Consider the following 20,515-nt stretch of genomic DNA (forward strand, 5'->3'; position numbering starts at 1 on the left):
ACCACCGTCTCTACCCTATCCTCCCCCAACCCCTTCCCCACTATGCATTACACTTACCCTTCCTACACCTCTACCGCCCCTCCACATGGTCACCCAAACCCTCCCCTTCTCCCAACCCCACATCCATCTACCGCTCTCCCATGGTATCCTGACATGGGTGCTACCCACCATGTTACCCCTAACCTTTAGGCTCTTACATAGTATGATGACTACACTGGCAAGACCAAGTACAAGTTGGAAACGGTAAGGGCTTACCCATCTCACATCTTGGTTCCACTTCTCTTCCATCTTTCTCTTCTAAGACTTTTGCTTTAAATAATATTCTTCATGTTCCATTAATTTCTTCATGTCAATCTTGTTAATAATGTTTTCTTTGAATTTCACCCCTCTCATTTTCTTGTGAAGGATCAAGCAACCAAGTCAACTCTGCTCTACGGTCCGAGTAAAGGGGGTCTCTATGAACTTACCCCCAATTTTTCTCCCTCTATTCAAACTTTTGTTCGCACCTCTTCGGATCTTTGGCGTCGTCGTCTAGAGCACCCGCATGAGCGTCTACTCCGTTATATGCCAAAAGTTAACAATTTACCTTGTCACCCATCCCGTCTTAGTCCTCTTTGTAAGGCTTGCCAATTGGGCAAAGCCAATCATCTTTCTTTACCAGAAACGTTTAGTGAAAGTTTATTTTCGCTAGATCTTATTCACAGTGATGGATAGGAACCTTCTCCCGCACTATCTTTAGCTAGCCATTGTTACTATGTAATTTTCATTGATGATAATACTAAGTATATTGATTTTACCCTCTTGTGCGTAAATCTGATGTTTTTTCTATTTTTTCACAAATTCAAGCTCTTGTTGAAAAGTCAGTTTGATCATAAAATCAAAGCGATCCAAACAGACTGGGGTGGTGAATACCGTTCTCCACCTTCTTACTTTAATAAACTTCGCATTCTTCATAGACTTTCTATTCCTCACACCCATGAGCAACAAGGAGCTAGTGAGCGTCGTCACTGCCATATAGTTGAAACTGGCTTGTCCCTGCTTGCTCATGGTTCTGTCCCACAGGTTTACTGGCATTTTACCTTTGAAACTACAATGTACCTTATTAATAGAATGCCATCTTCTGTGTACCTTGGTGTCTCAACTGTCCAACTTGTTTTTCACAAACCTCCTAACTATTCTTCTTTTTTTAAGTCTTTGGTTGTTTATGTTACCCATATTTGTGTCCTTACAATCAGCATAAGATGGATTTTCACTCATCTCTGGGTGCCTTTCTAGGTTATAGTCCCTCCCACACTAACTACCAGTGTCTTAACCCCTCCACAAACCGTGTCATTGCGCGTCATGTGCGCTTTGATGAAAATTCTTTCCCCTTTGTAACAACAGTGTCCATTAATCGTGCTCCTTCCCTTTCTATTTCTTCTCTTCCATGGGGCGTTGCACCCCTCCATGTCCCTACCCCACCCAATCCCCTTCCCTCGGGTTTGACCTTACCACCCTCTCCCTCTCTATCTCTTGTGCCAATACAGCCTCAGCCTCTATTACTGGCTTCCCCACAACCTTCCCCGCTAGTCGACCCTACTATATTCAGCGTGCAGGTACTCATGTTTGCTATATTCTCATTTATGTTGATGATATATTGGTTACAAGCAGTGACTCGGCCATGGTTGATTCTCTTCTTTATCAATTATCAAGGGAATTTTCTCTCAAGGACCTTGGGGATCTCCACTTTTTTCTTGGCATTGAAGCTATTCCTCACTCAAATGGTCGATCTTCTCTCCCAGTCTCATTACATATCTGATTTGCTTAAGAAGACTGGTATGGTTGATTGTAAGCTTGTTAAAACACCTATAACTACTACTCAGAAAGAATCGGCTGAAGGGGGGTGTGCCGATGTCCGATCCCACTTCATACAATTCCATGGTTGGCGCATTACAATATGCAACCCTTACCCATCCGGATGTTTCTTTTGTGGTCAATTGTGCATGTTAATTCATGCACGCCCCTACTGAGGCTCACTGGCAGCTTGTTAAGCGGATACTTCAATATTTGAAAAGTGCACATACTTCGGTCCTACTGATTGAGTGTTCTTCTTCTCGTTATCTTCAAGCGTGTTATGATGCGGACTGGGCAAGTGATGGTTCTGATCTTAAATCTACTGGAGGTTTTGCCATTTTTCTAGGGCCAAACCTAATTTCATGGACATCTCGGAAGCAACGCACTGTTGTCATTCATCCACTGAGGCAGAGTATAAGGCCTTGGCTAATGCTTCAGCTGAGCTAGTTTGGCTTGAACCTTTGTTTCGTGAGTTGGGTTACCCCCTTTCTAGTGCTTCTGTTTTATGGTGTGATAATATTGGCGCTACGTATTTGTCTATCAATCCCATTTTTCATGCGAGCACCAAACATGTTGAAGTGGATTTTCATTTTGTGCGTGGTCGTGTGGCCAAGAAGCAGTTGCTTGTTCGCTTCATCTCCACCCAAGATCAATTAGTGGATACTTTCACCAAGGCACTCGCTACAACCTGGTTAGAATTCATGCGAGACAAGCTGAAGATTCGGTTGCCCGACTCTCACCTTGAGGGGTGTATTGGATATACTATGACTCACAGTTTTTCACTCTTGTGTGCATACTTGGAAAGGCTAGCACACATGTGATATCAATCTTCTTCAAGATACCAAATCTGATATGGAATCCTCTTGTATAGCAAAGTTAATGTTTTATGTATCTCTTTCCAATTTCATCCCATCTAGGATTCTTTAGAATTGGGAAACTCTTGTACTCTATAAATATTCTCCTTTGGAGAATCACAATTCAATGAACTATACACTCACATTAACAGCCATGATCACTGGAATTATAGTTGTGAAGAAACACCAGCTCGGAGCCCCGGAGCCAAAGAGGCGATAACAGAACCAGAAGAAATACACTGCTGCACTTTAGTTTCCACAAGCACACACACCCCAGGCTTATGCTTATGCAAATAAGAATTAACTGCAGCCTACTTAGACGGTTGATTTAGATCCCGAACATTCAAAACAAGAATATGGAGAAGTTGCATTAAAGAACAACAAAAAAACAATGGAAAAAAAAAAAAAAAACAATGCCAAAAGAAGGAAGAAGGAGAAAGCTTCAAGTAACATAAGGTCCATTCCCCTAAAGAAGCTTTGGGGGGATTTGAAACAAGTAGAATGGCGTGGGGTGGGGGGCAGTGGGTCAATGTGAGAATTAACCTGAAATTCCTTATTAGAAGGGATTGAGGAGGGCAAAAGGATCAATAATAGTGCTGACAGATGAAGGGCCAAAAATAGAGGGCCCTCCCAAATCCATGCACAAGGGTATGCCCTAGTTGGGGGAAAGAGAAGGGGCAGAAATAATAGAATTTTTAAAATTAGAATGGGGGGCAGAGAGGTCCACACCAACAGAACCAACAGATAGGCTAGAAGGGGTAACCTATGGAATATGGGGGTAGGCTGAAAAAGATTTAAAAAATAGTTGGAGTCACCAACAAGAGGTGGAGAGTTGGATGGAAAAGCGATTCCATTAGGCTCCTCAACAGGGGCAAAAAAAGGAGGCGTGGTAAGTTGTTTCAAACATGTAATGGGAGGGGTCGACAGATGGACAACAGCTAGCTTCTCCAAGTAAGGAGACTTTAGAGAGGGGGCAAAATAAAGCTAGGATTTTGGAGCAAATTCAGATAAAGCTTGGAACCTGTTTGTAATACGCCGTCCCAGAAAAAGGATTCATTTAAAAGTATTGATTATTGAGGTTTATGACTGACAAGTACAATGCGAGTTTATTTTGACGGAAACTAATTCAAGTTAGCCCAACAAAGAAGGTATAGTAGTACTAGTAAATATAAATTTTCAGCATTTAAAAGCATTGAGTGGGTGAGAATAACCCTAAGTGTAGTGTGGACCCTACCAGTGTTCCATAACAAAGAGAAAAATAATGATATTTGTATCATTGTAGGTATAGTGATGAATTTAAGTGAGTTTTAGAAGACCTTAGAGTCAAAATTTGGGGAATTCCAAAACATGTAAAATGTGGATAATCGAGCTACCTGCATTGTAGAAAAATAATCGGGTCAAATAGAGTTACGATGAAAAAGTTATGATCAATTTACTTGCAACAGGTCGGTCTGTAGACCCACAACCAGCAAGCCGGATTATTTGACCGACGACCTGGATCAGCCAACTGTTGCTTGCTGAATTTCACTAGATTGCTGGTGGACACCCCCAAAAGTAAGCGGAGGCTGCAAGATATAGTAACTAGTAACCCAATATTTAGTTTTTAAAGGGGTTGTTGGCTCATTTTAAGTCATTCCAAAGACAGAAAAGAGAGAGGAAAGAGATATAGTTTTAGTTAAGTATAGGTGGGAGGACCATTACCACTATTCCAAGAATATAAAAGAGAATTTTAATAATATTGAATTCTCGTATAGAGGTCCAGTTTGATCCAGAGACAACAAAAGATTGACACTGTTGAGAACGGTAGAGAGGTAGTACCGTAGAATAACAGATAGGTGAGAGGAATTCTATCATATCCTTGCATGTTTTCCCAAGTATTGTATATAGTATCATTGCCTTTGAGATTCATATGTTTTATATAGAAATGAAATATTGTTTTTTAGCTGACTACAAGCAAAGTGAGGCATGATAAGTTAAAAACAACAGTAAAAAATAGTATAGAATAGCAAAAAACATAAGAGAACTGAAACTAAAGGTTTCCACAATGCCTATTTCAACAAAATGAATGAGAAGGACAACGGGGTTTAAGGATTTCCATCAATGTCCTCCTCACCCTGGAATTGAGATAGACAGTGTGGACTAGAAGTGGAAGTCAATACAGAAAGAACAAAAAGAAATCAAAACTGAAGGTTTCATCAATGTACATTTCAATAATGGGAATAAGTAGGGTTTATGGGATTTCTTCAATGACTACTCCACTTATATGGGGAACATTAAGGATTCCATCAATATCTAGCTCATCCTATCCTCATCCATACAAAGCTAAATGGCAGGTCACCCAAATAACAGATAAAGAAAGCCATAGACAAAGAATAACAGATAAACAATATTTTCATTGTACAAAGTGTCATGCATGTCAGTTGTTGTATGATCATACATAGTATTACAAATTGATAGATATGATAGTAGCATGTCATATTATGATTTGCAAAGTATAGCATGATTGTTTACATTCATGAGCATGATATACATTGTATTCTTTCTCATTGGGCTAGTTAGTTCACCAATAGAGTTATGTTATTTTTACAAAGCATACACATGTTGAGTGTCGTTGCACTGACTATGTCATGAGAGCTAAAGGGAAGGGAGTAGAACCCTCCAAGTAGATGGACAGAGACAGAGACAGAGAGTAGAGACAGATGTTTTGATATTTTGAAATATACTGAGATTTAAAGTTTACAGATAGGAGTGTAAATGAATAGCCAAAATCCGTTTCCGTATCTGTGTCCATATCCGTTTAGCACTATCCCAATCCGTCCAAAAGCTAAACGGATGTGGATACGGATAGGCTATAGCTATCTGAAAAGCTATATTTACATGTAAACAAATAAAATATCTGATCCGTATCCGTGTCCGTATCCGTTTAGCACTTTCTGAATCCATCTGAAAGTTAATCAGATGCGGATATAGCACTATCCGAGCCAAATCTGATCCATTTACATCCCTATTTACAGATGATCTTTTGATGTATATTTTAATAGTTTCCAGAGATGTATTAGACAGATGCTTACAGTATGATTGTTTATACTAATGGTCTAAAGAATTTTAGTATAGAAGGGTTATGTTTTCCATTGTATTATTCTGATGTCTCTGATGCATTTATAGTTTCTGCATATAGTAGTAATAGAATTAAAGGATTCCGCACATAGTAAATAATAGACTTCAACCATTATTTAATTGTGGTCCATGAGGGCCAGTACCATATCTCTATGTGGATTTTGAGCATTAACTGTTTCCCGAAGAAGTGGGGATGGCAAGCTGGGCAATAAGCTCAGAAATAGGGTTACCATTTTCGTGCAACAAAGGGGCAACAGATGAGGAATAGTCAGCAGAGGGCTTCTGGCCCTTTTGTCTTTTCTTATAACCTTATCGTGAAGCCTTTTCCTTCACCGGATGGGTAGTCTTAGCCATGGCAACCATAGTCTTAGGCAATAAAACTATCAAAGCTTCAACAACCTCTACAGCAGGCATAGAAGTAGAGTTTGGAATGTTCACAAGATCAATCTCTTCTTCTGCTCCACTACATAGTTGAGAAGAAAGCTAAGACACAACCACTACAGGAGGGGGGCAACAACTCTTCAACTGTAGTATCATGACACTCAACCTCTTCAGACTGAACTTCCTCCCCAATACTGACTGAGCTCGAGGGCCTGGGATGAGGAGAGTTGAACTTACAATCTCTTTCAACAAGCCCATACACCTTACATCTCAAGCAACTACAGTACCAAGAATACTAAGCGCCTCCTTGGTCTAGAACTGCAAAGGAAGACACGGGAGAGTGACCCAAAGGGGTAAAGATTTAAACTCTGGGGAAGCAGGCTGCATTCAGTTATCCAGGGCTGAATAATCAGAGGTCTCTTGAATATAAACCAAGGTCCTTTTTCAATAGTTGAGAACAAATCTTCTTCATTCTTGACCTAGTAACAATCTAGTATTTTTCACTCTTTAAGTTTTATGGAAGGATGGAATTGTACACCACCTTTTTACTTTTCATTATACAAAGCAATGGCATCATTCTTTTAGCTATGCTTGCATTTAAACATGGGAATCATAATGAGAATGCAATCATTTGTCTCTAGGTCCCAAGGGCTGGTAGTTTGGATTATGGTTGCCTTTGTCATCATTTGGAGTACATGGGAGATGAAAATAATAGGATATTTGGAGGAAGGATCTCGTACGGATTTGGTTACAAGCTTTATGAACCCGAACAATCTTCTACAATCCCTAGATATCTCAAAAGGCTTCTTCACAAAGAACTCCACACCGTAAATCCTTGGGAAGAGATGGAATCCCACAGAGTACACCGTAGTAACTTGGTGAACAAGACTGGGAGTGAAAGAGGGAGACTAAAATCTTAATAATGGCATTAAGGTTAGTGGTGACTTGATTATGTATATCCATAATCAATCTCCAACTCCTCACAGTGTCCCACTCTAAATAGGAAACACAAAAAAGGAAGAGAACTAAAGGGGAAAGGCCACCTCCTCAAGTGGCCAATTCAACTGGTCTAATCAGCTACCCTATGGATAGGTGCCAAACCCAAACCGGGTTTGTACCCAGGTTTGGTTAACATCTCCCACTCGCCCACACAGGGAATTCTAACTCAATCGTTCATCCAATCATCTCTCAAATGTGTAACTCGTCATATATGAAATGAGGCGTACAACCCAACGAGATAGAACAATGTAGGAGTGCTATATCAAGCTTCCATCTAACCAACATAGCACAATAGCACATCACTCACAAACAATCTCAAAATATCCCAAACGATCTATCTACATCATGTCCAACACTCACGATCCCTCATAATGAGAAGTGCTAACCTCTTGCATGTAATGTACTCATGAGTCATGACTACGTCAATCACAAGTACGGAAAGTCGCCCGGGCAATGTTGGTGGGAACCTTTCCTTTCACTCTATATATGGCGATTGCAAGCAATGACCATGCAAGTAATAGAATATTTTCTTACTTATATCTCATATTAGTGAGGCTGAGCATAATAGGGTACTGGATTTGGAGTGGTTTATGTTTAGATCTAAAGCCCAGTATTGATACATAGGTTAAAAAACATTAACATGAATAATTAACAAACACAATGTGTACTTGAAGCTATTATAATGAACGCCAATAAGCCAAGCTCTGGATCGGAACTGGAACTGAAACTTTCTACTCTACGCAGCCTTGATTACACGAGTGATAAGTACCTTATTCTTCCACTGGGCAAATTGCCCCAAGAAAACATTGGAATAGAGGGTAATCATAGCATGGTTCCAAGCTAGAAGCAGAAATATGTATGCTCATATCAATACTTTTTGTTATGGTTTAATCCTTATGCATAAACTATAGTCCAGAATAAAATTTGGTGAGTAATTACAACACACTATTACAATCCCTCCTTTGGGTCAAGACTGCAATGTAATCTACTTATTTGGTAATGTATGATTACTATAGGGCTAATAAAATACATAAAATTTGACAAAGATGTCTCCCCACTATTGGGCATGAGAAACAACCCATCCGATTGAGCTCCTTTGGATCGCCCATGGTCTACTAAGTAAAAAAGTAACAAATGGGATGGTCCCAATTCGAAACAAACAACTTAAGCCCATACTATAATTTTTTAATAAGGCCCATTACGTAAAGAATGGAGACAACAAATTACTCATTTTAACTCTTTTTGTTTTTTTTGTTTTTTTTGTTTTTTTGATAAATTCATTTTAACTCTTTTTGACTATGTAGTATATAATGAGATAGTAAAATCTAAAATGTTATTAGAAGAATGACCTATAGGATTATAAGCCTATAATAAGAGAGGGGAGCACACTTCATGCATGAGAGAAAATCCTTGAAGACACTTTTTTGTTTTACTTATCCTTTTAAATTTTGTTCCATCCATTTATCAAAATGTAAGAAAATAATCCGATCATATAATCACTACATATGAGATATCATGAAGTAATATACATACAACACATAAGATCGAACCCAAGGAAATCAGGAGTGATTAATCACAGTTCATGCATGAGAAAAAATCTTTGAAAACACTTTCTTTTTATTTTTTTTTACTTATCCTTTAAATTTTAATCCATCCATTTATCAAAAAGTAAGAAAATAATCTAATCATACAATCACTATATATGAGACATCCAACAAGTCATGAAGTAATATATATACAACACATAAGATCGAACCCAAGAAAATAAAGAGTGATTAATCAAGGTAAGGTCAACTAACAAAAGGTTCGAGAAATATTGACCAAACCCCAAAACAATGCTATACCCGAATTTTAACTAAAATGGAATAGGGTAAAAAATAAGGATTGGATGCAGAGGTGATTATTTACTTTAATGTCTAAGGGTTTTTAAAATAAACATTATGTTTGTTTAAAATGGTCTTTGGGATCACCATAACAATAACCTTCTTCCAACTACTATTTTTTATTATTAAAAAAAAAAATTCTCTCTCACTCGTTTTGAATATGAGATATTTAGGATAGGTTGATCAGTCAATTGTGAAGCAGTGTCAAACCAAAATACCCAACAAGCATTAGCTCTCCCTGAAAAGGAGGTGATCCAGCCGCACCTTCCAGTATGGCTACCTTGTTACGACTTCACTCCAGTCACTAGCCCTGCCTTCGGCATCCCCCTCCTTGCGGTTAAGGTAACGACTGAATGGCTTTGCTTGATTTCCATCACTTCCTCATCTGTATTCTAAGGTCGCATGTAGAAACCGGAGCTATGCGCCTGGTTTTGGGGCAAGAAGAACTTTGGTCGCTGGTCGAAGGTACATGGGGTAGGCATGGGTCACAAGAAACGTTGCTAGTGTGCTAGCTTACTCAACCTCTTTTTTTTTTAAAATGAAAACAATGCACGCAAGTTACAACCATGACCTGAGAAGAAGAGATAGTGATGGTTGCTGGCTGTAACTTGACAAGTAGCATGCCGTTGTATTAATTTTTTTTAAAATTTTTATGTTTCGTAATCTTTGAGATTTCAAGCTCTAATACCACATAGTAGATCTTTAACTTATGATCAATACATAGTTTAAGAAACAATAATATGAATAATCAACAAACACAATGGAAGTCAGTGTGACGAACACCAATAAGTCAAGCTCTGAATCGGAACAGGACCTTTGAATTGCAGTATTGTTGCTATGGTAGAAATCAGTCTCCTATATAACTTCAAGCCCCCTAACTAATCATAGGAAGATAATTTGTGACAAGATCCTTGAAGATACTCACAATATACCTTAAATCAAAATTTGAAATTTAACTTACAAATGAATTTCCATATGGAACCCAAGAATAAAATCGTGTGTATGTATGCTAATAAAATAAGCAACTGGACCACTTAGAAAACTTCTAACAATTAGGTTGCGTTTGGTATGCATGCTCAGAATGTCATTTGGTATCCATTCTCGGTTCTTAAATCTCATAATATAGTGGAGAATATGGTCCATTTCTGGAATGCATTCTATGACCCATTCCACGTTTCCGTGGCTCACCTCTTTCTTATTTTCTCGTCTATGGTTAAACTTCAAAGATTCCCAGCTGCGATGGAGCAAGTTAAGAGTTTGGATGGCATCTTTCGCTCTTCATTGATTCTCTCAATAGCTGCTACCATCTCCACTAGAGTGGAACAAAGATGATACCATTGCTTGAGTCTTCCACTGATTCGTCCCCTGCCCTACCCTGAACAATGATGATTTGTTTCTTTGGAGTTCTTTGGAGTTGAATGGACCTTCATCGCTTCGATTCTCCCAGTGGATTTAAAAAATCAGCAATTCTCTTGGTGAATTTACAAAACCAGCAAAGAGAAATTCCTAACCAGAAAACTATCAAGGATGCTTCGATTCTCACGGGGGATTTACAAAATCAGCAAAATGAAATTCCTAACCAGAACAATATCATGAATGTTCTAATATACAAAATTGTCCAACTTGGAGGATGACGAACCTCAAATTTCACAGTGATCGAAAAAAGAAACTAAAGGGTGACATTTCCTTAAACTCCAATCAGATTCTTTTATACTTCCCAAAAAAGAAATCCCCTTAGGGAAGAACCAAAGAGAAACCTTAGTAAACAAAGCAAAACGGTCCAAAACCTGAAGATTGAAACCTCCAATGGAGACACGAACCTTCACACTAACAATGGAAAGAAGCAAAAGAAGAAAGATATTCATCTAATCATCTGTGAAATGTGAACAATTGTTATAGGGAAGATGAGATAAAGCTTGAAGCGGTTGGTTTTGGTGGTGGTTCAGGGTCTTACTCACCATCAACCGTCATCACTGCGAGAAAGAGAATCTTCATGGGTGAAATATGTGAGATTTGCTGGTTTTTGTTTCGGCCCTTGATTTATTTTCTCATGGGAGCCCAAAAGCCCCAGCTTTGAGGTTAATCCGGAGGAAGAAAAGATAGCGATTGTAGGTAGGGGTGTCAATTTCAGGCTTGCACCAACATGTCTGACCAAGCCCGTTTGGGAAAATTTGAGACCGGCTCGACCCTAATAACAATTGGTCGCTCCCGGTGCAAGGGTCTAGCTCGACGGTGGCAGCCCGTTTAGAGATGAATGTGTCATTAGCCCATTTAAGGCCCAGCCGAAGGCTCGTTTAGCCCGATTATTGGTAGTCTGATTAAGACTCGACTGACTGTTTATAAATAGGACCATGCCTAGCATATGAGGCCCGATTACTTAAATGGGCCGGTCACGGTGCGAGGTCCTAAAGGGAAGAGGCCTGATTAGGCCCAACCAAAACCAGCCCGGCTCAACCGATTGACACCCTTAATTGCAGAGAAAGGGAATGTGCATTATGTGCTCCCAAAATGCATTCTTGTTATAGAGCTACCAAACAACATTCTTTTTTTTTGGTTGAAAGAACCAAACAACATTCCCATTATTGATATTCATTGATAATATTATATCCTCATCAATTATATCAGATAATATTATATCCTCTACTGTTTCACAATCTATACCTAACATTAATATTCATTGCCCTGTTTTTAATCTGTGCATGCATTTCTAACCCCCAAGTAGGCCTATCGGGATGGGCATTTTGCTTTTTGATAGATGGTCATCCTATTTTAACATTTGCAGGTTCACATATAACCACATATCAGATAGAAGCCGAGCTTTTTGGAATTATTGAAGGATGGAAGGCAACAAAGATATTAGGATTTTTACCAACTGAAGTGTTGTGTACCTCACAAGAACTACATCATTACCTAAATTCCCCTGACCATGTTAATATCTCTTGGAATTGTTTGGCTTTCTTTCTAGTTTTGGCAAAATTAACTTCTAATTTCACGTCATCTCAGTTCAAACTTTGTACAGATACTTCTATAGTTAGATTCCTAAGAAAATTGGCCCTACAGGCTACCAGGAATAGTGATGTGATCACTATCCTAACTCTCATGTATATTTTTTCTCTTCTTAATATATTTTGTTTTCTCATAAAAATAAAAAATAAAAACAGTCCCATTCTTGAGAAAAAATGCATTTTGTAATTTGAGAATGGGAATGTGCATTCTAGAATGAGAATGCATGCCAAACACAGCCTATAATTTTGACTCGAGTCATGTTACTTGATAGAGTCAAAACCTGGTTTTTCAACTTTAAAAAAAAAAAAAAAAAATTTTTGGTGGTAAAACTTTAAAAAATCAATCAAAATCATATGAAAGAGCAAAGAGGGTAGCAATGGGGGAATGGGTCTGTCACAATGGGTAAAACAAACTTTTACCAAGCAAAAAAAGGGTAAATGGCATCTAAGGTACCTAACATTCGGTGATATTGCAGTAAATGTGCCTAATATTTCACATATTGTGTTTGGGGTACCTAAACCTAAATAACATTAACCAAATTAATATTTTTTTAATTTCCAATTTTACCCTTAATATAACCTACTATTCTTCTTCCCCTAAACCAATTCATCTTCCTCCTCCATTCATTTTGCAACTTCTCACTCATCACTCCCTTGTCCCATCCCCGTCTCCCACATCAACAATTCTTCTTCCCCACCCCCAACACTCCCTTGGCACACCCCCATCTCCCACCTCTACTACCCTTCTTCCGCACCCCCATCACTACCCTATACTGCACCACCCCTATCTTTACTATAGGGAGCGAGCTCTTTGCTTGGGAGCTGGGAAGTGCTATCTTAAGACCTTGGAATGCCCTCTCAGTGCACTGTGAAAGCCCAAGAAGAACAATGGGAGAAGGGATGCTTCATTGACTGCAGCAAGTGTGAGACCACTCTACTAATCCCTTTTTTAATTTGTTGGAATGATTGATCTATATTCTATAGTTACTGAAATTCCTGCATTAATTTGAGTTGAATTCTTTAACTTATATCTTTAATGGTATATTTTTTTCTTAGATACTGAAAAAATGATGTATATTTAATAACATAGGAAGCCCAAATGCAATGGATATGGGTCCAACTGCTATGACCTAAGGTTTGTTGGAGGTGACGGTGTGATGTTCTATTGGAAATGTGTCCATCAAACCCGTTTATTAAATTAATGAATTTAATTATTAGCATTTAATTATATTATTTGGGCTTATAAGTTCGTTCCACAGGTGTTAACCTTAAACTGGTCTCGACTGGGAACGAGACTGGACATCCTTTTTATATGGTCACCGTATCACTTGTCACGAGAAGTGGAGATTTCGGTGCATGGGTATAGGTACACGTCGAGAACGTGTATAGATAAGAATCTAGTACGAGTATCTAATGTAATGCTATGTGAGTGATACACGTACCCGCCACTCGATGGCCCTTAGATTTGAGAGATTCCATTTGTTGTAGTGTGGTGTTACGGGGTTTGATAAACCAATAGTTGATGTTGTTAGGACTATGAACCGGTGCACTGGATTCATGGTCCCACATTGTAAACAAAGAGGATTCTCAACATGGAATCCACTGCCTATTTATGGGGAATATCTAGGAGAGAGAAAGTCGATGATTGGTCGGACAAAAATCAGGATCCAGTGTTTATTTGAAATGTTTTATAAATTTACTTTTAATATAAAATTAATATATAATATATTGAATTTTGATTTTGAAGTTTTACTATCGTCCGATCGCAATCACATATTCTCTCGATCAATGTGCACGATGGATTAAGGATTAGTAGCATTAAAGTACATACCCTATAGTTCATTATGGGATATCAAGAAAGTGGAAGGGCTTATGTGCAATAAAAGAGTTTATTAGACACATGGCATTATATGGGAGAACAAAATATTTATGGTTGAATATCTTTTTATACATTATGGCAAGAGATTTTATGAGAATATCTCATGAACCATAATTTAAAAAGATTGTATCCCTTTTGAGATTCTATGTCTTCACTTTAGTAGCAAATTGGAGTTACAAAACTTAGAAGATTCACAAAACACCAAAATGGAAGATTGAGCCAAGGCCAAGATGGAAGGGGATTTCTTGAGATTCAAGGATCTCCAAAATTATAAAAAGGGAGACGGAGGAGCCTCTCCATGATTTTGGCAGTGCTCCTCCCCCTCTCCACGGTTTTCTCTCTCTCTCTCTCTCTCTCCTCTCTCTTGTGGTGTGTAAGTGAGTGAGACTTGAGTTTGAGAACTCAAGAGGCTTTGGTGATTTTTGTGTTCTTTTAAAAGTTGCAGGGATTGAACAAGCATTCAAGTGTTGAACAAGTTTTTGATCTCCAAGTTTGCACAAGTTGGAAGACCTATTATTTATAGTAGGAGTTATACTTGCGACTCTAAGGTAACCATGAATTTTGTTTTTGGAATGGTTTCTTCCCTACTATTGATCATGAACTACAAGTATTGACCTGATCCAAATTTCACTGCGCATCGGGTTTATTCCCAATATGTTCTACTTCCACAGTGCCACTGGTGGTGACTTCCCGGCTTCACCCTTGTCTCAGACAATGATCTTTAGATCAACGCTCACTTCATTGGATCCCAACCAACTGACAGGACCTGAGACTTCACCTGGGTCCAAGCACTCTCTGTCATGTTTGATCCCCACACACTTGTCCTCGCTGCCAAGCGGGTTTCCCATTGGAACGAGGACTTTGATGCCCTTATCGTTCGCTGGTATGGAGAGAGGGTCCATATACCTGCTAACGAAGAGGCCGAGTGGCAGAGCAGTGGTGGCAACAGGAAGGTCGTCATCAAAAGGACTGATGAAACCAACAGTGTCAGGGTGACAGTTGCTGGATTGGTGGAAATGCATGTGAAGGTCACACCCATTGGAGCAAAGAAGAACCGGGTTCACAACTACCAATTGCCCTCCGACGACGCTTTTGCCCACTTGGAAACCTAGTTCAGGTTCAAGAGCCTGTCTAAATATGTGGAGTGAGTATTGAGATAGACTTACAAGCTAGACTATGTCTCCCCTGCAAAGATTGGTGTCCCCATGACCATAAAAAAAATCTCTCTATATCACACTTTGTTTCTATGTTTTTACCTCCCTTAGCTTTTTTCCACTCTTAAAAACTACGTTTCTCTAGGTTGTGTTTTCTCTTGAGTCTTTCCTCTAGTGTTGATTTTGGAAGATGTTGGTATTGGGGAAAGAGGTGAGGTGAGAATTTAAAGGTTGAGCGTATTGAAGATTGAAAAGGTGACAGGGGGCATCAACGGAAAGTTAAATGGAAGAGTGCCAACTTAGGCTCCGTTTGGTTGCAAGGGGAATTATAGGGAAGGGAAGTGAAATTTTCATACTTAAAAATGAAACTTTTTTAATCATTACCCCATGTGACACCATGTGACAATATATCTAACTCCAAATCATTCCATATTTGGTTATTAAATTGCACTTTACTTTGCATCCATTTCCCTTTGGTTTAAAATGTAAAATAAATATTACAAGTAAAATGTATTTTTACTAGATATGGTAAGAAATTTAAGTAGTTTATACAATCACATGGGGTAATGATTACAAAAGTTTCTTTTTAAGGTTTCAAAAATTTCTTTTCCCTTCCCTTTAATTCCCCTTGCAACCAAACGGAGCCTTAGTGAATTCTGGTGGGGCAATACAAGGGAATGATGGATGAGGAAGAAAAATAGTAGAAGTGGGGGTGGGGGCGGTACAGGAGAGATGGGATTGGGGAAGAAAAATAGTAGAGGTAGGGTTGGGGGCGGTACAAGGTAGTGATGGGTGTGGGGAAGAAAGGTAGCAGAGGTGGGGGATGGGGATGGGCCTGGGAGTGTTGAGGGGTGGGGAAGAAGAGTCGTTGAGGTGGGAGATGGGGGGGCGGGATAGGGGAGTTACGAGTGAGGAGTTGCAGGGGAAGAAGCATAGTAAATTATATTAAGGGTAGAATTGAAAATAAAAAACTATTAATTTGGTTAATGTTATCTTGATTTAGATATCCCAAACACAATATGTGAAATGTTAAGCACTTTTACTACAATATCACAGAACGTTAGATACCTTAGAGTGGCATTTATCAGAAAAAAAAAAAGAAAAAAAAAAGGGGTAAAACTGTAAAAATGCAAAACCAGGGCTTATTTTTTGTTTTGTTTTTATTTACTTTTTAAAATTTTTTGGTAGGAAAACCAGGGCTTATTCAAAAGGAAGTAAGGAACGTTAAAATTGAGAGCTGAAAAGCGAAGAGTAATGGGAGGGAAACATTATTATTCAAATAAAATTTGGAGGGCACTCACTGCGTTGTTGCATTTATACTCTATTTTTTGAAGCCCACGAGTTCTCTCTCTCTCATTCGCGCTTTTTCCTTCCCATCTGTACCATTTCCCCGACCATTCCTCTAAAGCACACTGTTTAGGGCAAATTGGTGCAAGCACGAGGCGGTCTCATATCCGAATCGATATTTGCTCATCTGATTAAGTTCTCTTTCTTATTTGCTGTTCTGGTCGTTTTTCTTTTCCGATTTTGAGGTATGACTCTGATGCTGTAAACATTGTGTTGGTTTAATTTCTTTTTTTTTTAGTATTTTTATTAGTTTTAATTTCCTTTGGTTTTGATTTGATCTCTTGAGATGGATTCTCAATGTCGCAATTAGGGTTTGTTACTATTCGTCACTTCGAGATGTTATGAAATGGCCAGGAAAATCTTTATTCTTTCCCTTTCTGGGAAGCCAACATAGTCAGAAGTGGATGTCTTCTTGTCGGTTTTGTTTAGTGTAATTCGTGTGAATAGTTTCATTCATACATAAAAGCTCGATGCGATCGAGATTAGGATGTTCTGGATAAAATGTGTTAGAAATGTAAGGAAAACGTACAAATACAGTTTATTTTTCTTCTTCTGTTTCCCCCTGAATGAAGATAGAAGGCATTTAAAAGGGATTAATTAGGAAATTCTAGTAGCCGGAAGACAATTGAGTTACATTTTCATAGAGAAATGACGGAAACTGTCCATGGCAAGAGATGCTACAACTTATATTCTTGTTGCTTTGACTGAGTAGGGACTGTAGGGTCACTGTTGTGGTATAAGGTGTGAAGTTGAGGAAGTGACGGGCGCCTATGCAATGTCCGTAAGATTCAATGTTTTATCGTGAATGAACTGGGAGATGAGAGTGGAATTGGTGGAACAAAAAATGAATCACTTCCTTGCAATAATAAGTGTTTCTTTGTCCCCCGTCCCTTGCACTAGACGGTGATTGACTGATCAGTGAGTCCTCTTTCTCTGCTACTCTTTCTCTCTCTCTTTCTCTCTCACACACACACACACACACACACACAGACACACACACACACACTCTTTTTCCATATTTTCTCCCTCAAATCTCTGCGAACGCCTTAACCACATTACATCCCAGCCTATCTCTGCAACTACACTCCACCCCCTCGTATTTCCCTCTTGAACCTCTGCAAACCTATCTATTCCATCCCAATCAATCTCTGCAACTATAGACCAGGCAAGTTACGTGCTTTTCTCAAACTTCAAATCTTTGCTGTTAAGGCGCCAAGAGATACGTTTCTTGCTTAATTTTTTTCTGCAATCTCCAATTTCAGTCATGAGATATGAATGTGCTTTCTTTAATCTTTTGACTCTCTTTGTGTAAGCCGTTACTAAACATGATCCATATTTGAAGAATCGTTCCAGGTGTTCGTAATGGTTTTAGATTCTCCACACCCGGACCATTCCTGTGGAACAAAATCGTTCCCAAATATGCCTTAAATAACTAGCTGTTTTCTTACCACTGCTGTTAGTAATACTGCCAATTGTTGGTTTATGTTATGTGCTTCAAATAGTTACAGGAAAATAATTGAGCATCCAAGGAGAATGCAGTTGTAGATTACAAGTATGGCGAAGGTTGCGGTTCCTGGTTCTTTGTCATCTAATTCCCTTTCTTTCGAAAGAGATGCTTCAAAGCTTCAACCTGATACCACAATGAAAAGGAAGACACCCTTGGAATTGAGAGTAAAATTTTCAACCCATGTTCTTTTTCCTGCCTTTTGTTTTCTAGACATAGTGTATGGTCTTTGGCATGCAATATCTATTGTTTAAAGATGTACCTGTACATGCATTGCTCTCTTGATAGAATACCTGCTCTTAACTCTCTCTCTCTCTCTCCCCTTTATTGGGGTGGGGAGTGTTGATGACCTGGTAGGGAGTTGGTTTCATGCCTTCAGCTTGCAACTATGATTCATTTCTCCATTTAGTAGTTTATTAATATTAATTTATGAATGATTATTTGAGTGATATAATAGTGGTATGACTATGTTTCCTGGAATTGTATTTGGCAATTATCTTTATGCCATCACGCTGTTTCTTTTCATTTAATCTCATTGATTTGTCATTTTTATTATCGAGCTAATCTATTCATGCATGCATATTTGATGTTTGTGAACACTTGCTGCCCAACTACTAATGCTTTCCAAACAAGTCTTTTTAGTTGTGTATTTAAGTCTTCACTTCAAAATAATCTCCTTATTTTCAATGGATTTTTTTTTTTTCTGTTTTCTTTTTCCTTTTTGCTTGAAAGTTTCCCATCTGTGCTGGCAGTACAGTGAAAACTGGATATGGAATATCTTTAAATTCATCAATATATTGCACACTGGAAGTATAGCTATGTAATTTGTTATGTTGTTTGAGGTGTTTAAATTAGCAGTTGCAGTTTTGTTCCTGTCAGTTGGTTGACCTGATTGTAGAAGCTATAAAATACTGTTAGAAATTTGGCCTACCAATTTCAAGTTTTTATCACTTATTTGTTCTGAATGAAAATTTTGGGATTAACGGACGAGTATGATCTGTTTGACTGTTATTTTTTTTTCTTCTGAATCTTGCTTATCTTTCAAACAATATTGCGCTTAATGTGAGCTTTGTTGGCCCATAAATTCTACTACTATGTTGGCAATTAAATTATGTTTCTTACAATTTGGGTTTATCTTGTACCAAATTTTTTTTTGTCGCATCTCATAGAAATCAATGAGAAGCTTTGATTAAACAGATAACATTTGGAATTTTCTGGTCATTCTTCTGTTCAAAATGTTTCAGTAATTTGAAGCACTGCTGGAAGGTTTACTTTCTTGCATCTGATTGATTCATTTCCAGTGTAAATCAATTGCAACAAATGGAATATAATTTTGTGGAGTATTCAGAAAGAGGTCTAATCATCTAAACATAGTTGGCAAGGTGTCGAGGCACCCTGGTCGACTTGGGTGCCTAGGCGAGAGCGCTTTGGATACATTGGTCGCCTAGTTGGTGTCGCCTTGATTTTGGACCCTCTCCAACGCTAGGGTCGCCTAGACGCCGTGACTATGCATCTAAAAATTATTGGATGAAGGGCTTAGGGGATATTGATAATGGTGTTAATTTATACTTAGATGACTTTATAGTCCAGTGATGTTTTTTCAATTTTAAGGTTTACCAATGCTAAGAAATTTCTTCTTCTCAAATTTTATTTGCAAGAGGGGCAAAAACAGTGTTTTTGCTTTTCCTGTTTTGTAACTCAGAGTTGTTCAGCATGTTCGATTACTAACGTGCATTATAATTTATTAGGGACTTTCCTAATGGTTCTTTCATGTGTTTATATACTACAGGGGGAGCAGTTAAATCGAAGGAGTTGCACAGAACATGTAGATGAATCTGCAGTTCCTTTGTTTGGTCATGAAAGGTAAGCTATTAAACCTGCTCTATTTATCACTCTTTTATAGTTAATTTACATTTTATTGACTGCTAGTACCTGTGTTTTCAGGAACAGTAATAGGACAGTTTGTGGGCTCAGGAAAACAGATTCAGCAAAGATTCCAAGATACATTGATACACGTGTTAATGAAGTATTTCCTGTCAGAAAATCTAGTGACAGATTTAGAGTACTTTATGGAAAAGAAAAAGCTAAGGTCTGTTCTGGTCCTCCCAAAATTTGTATAGAGTTTAGTATAGTGCAGCTTTTCCATTTCTGTTCTTTAATTGCAGCTTGTCATTATCCAATCTATAGTGAGTTAATGAAATTACATTTATCTTACTGCCTGCAGGATAATTTTTCTAGTGATAAGACTACCAGTTTGGAGAAGCCTGCTATTACTTCAAATTTGGCTTCCACTAGCCAACCACAACTTCCATGGTATTCTTTCTTGATCCAAAGTGTTGATAATTGTTATATTGGTACTTATAGGTCTAATTCTTTTCTCCATCAACCATGACAGCCCCAGCAGTTTGGAAGCTTCAGGTGTATCTGCCAAGGATAGCATGACTCAAGCCCATCAGACAACTGAAATGTTTAAACAAAACACATTTCGCACTGTTGCAGAAATTTCTTCTGGCAATGAAAGGTTATCAGGCCTGGCCACTGTTGATATGGTATTTTCCT

The 20,515-nt window shown here is 38.4% G+C and overlaps 1 protein-coding gene and 1 pseudogene across 1 annotated transcript in view; both read left to right on the forward strand.

The window, feature by feature from the left end:
• The first annotated feature begins 12,877 nt into the window (after positions 1 to 12,877).
• LOC122650814 lies at positions 12,878 to 15,216 on the forward strand (annotated as a pseudogene).
• Positions 15,217 to 16,481: 1,265 nt separating this feature from the next.
• LOC122653284 (protein downstream neighbor of Son-like) overlaps positions 16,482 to 20,515 on the forward strand; it is a 53,116-nt gene continuing 49,082 nt past the window's right edge. The window contains exons 1-6 of the mRNA XM_043847259.1: positions 16,482 to 16,637; positions 17,961 to 18,123; positions 19,746 to 19,819; positions 19,901 to 20,045; positions 20,181 to 20,269; positions 20,352 to 20,505. Of these exons, the coding sequence (XP_043703194.1) occupies positions 18,007 to 18,123; positions 19,746 to 19,819; positions 19,901 to 20,045; positions 20,181 to 20,269; positions 20,352 to 20,505 (579 nt within the window). The 5' untranslated portion in view covers positions 16,482 to 16,637; positions 17,961 to 18,006. The remainder of the gene's footprint in view (positions 16,638 to 17,960; positions 18,124 to 19,745; positions 19,820 to 19,900; positions 20,046 to 20,180; positions 20,270 to 20,351; positions 20,506 to 20,515) is intronic.

Source organism: Telopea speciosissima, chromosome 2 (genome assembly GCF_018873765.1).
Source record: "Telopea speciosissima isolate NSW1024214 ecotype Mountain lineage chromosome 2, Tspe_v1, whole genome shotgun sequence".
In the NCBI taxonomy this organism is placed as follows: domain Eukaryota; kingdom Viridiplantae; phylum Streptophyta; class Magnoliopsida; order Proteales; family Proteaceae; genus Telopea; species Telopea speciosissima.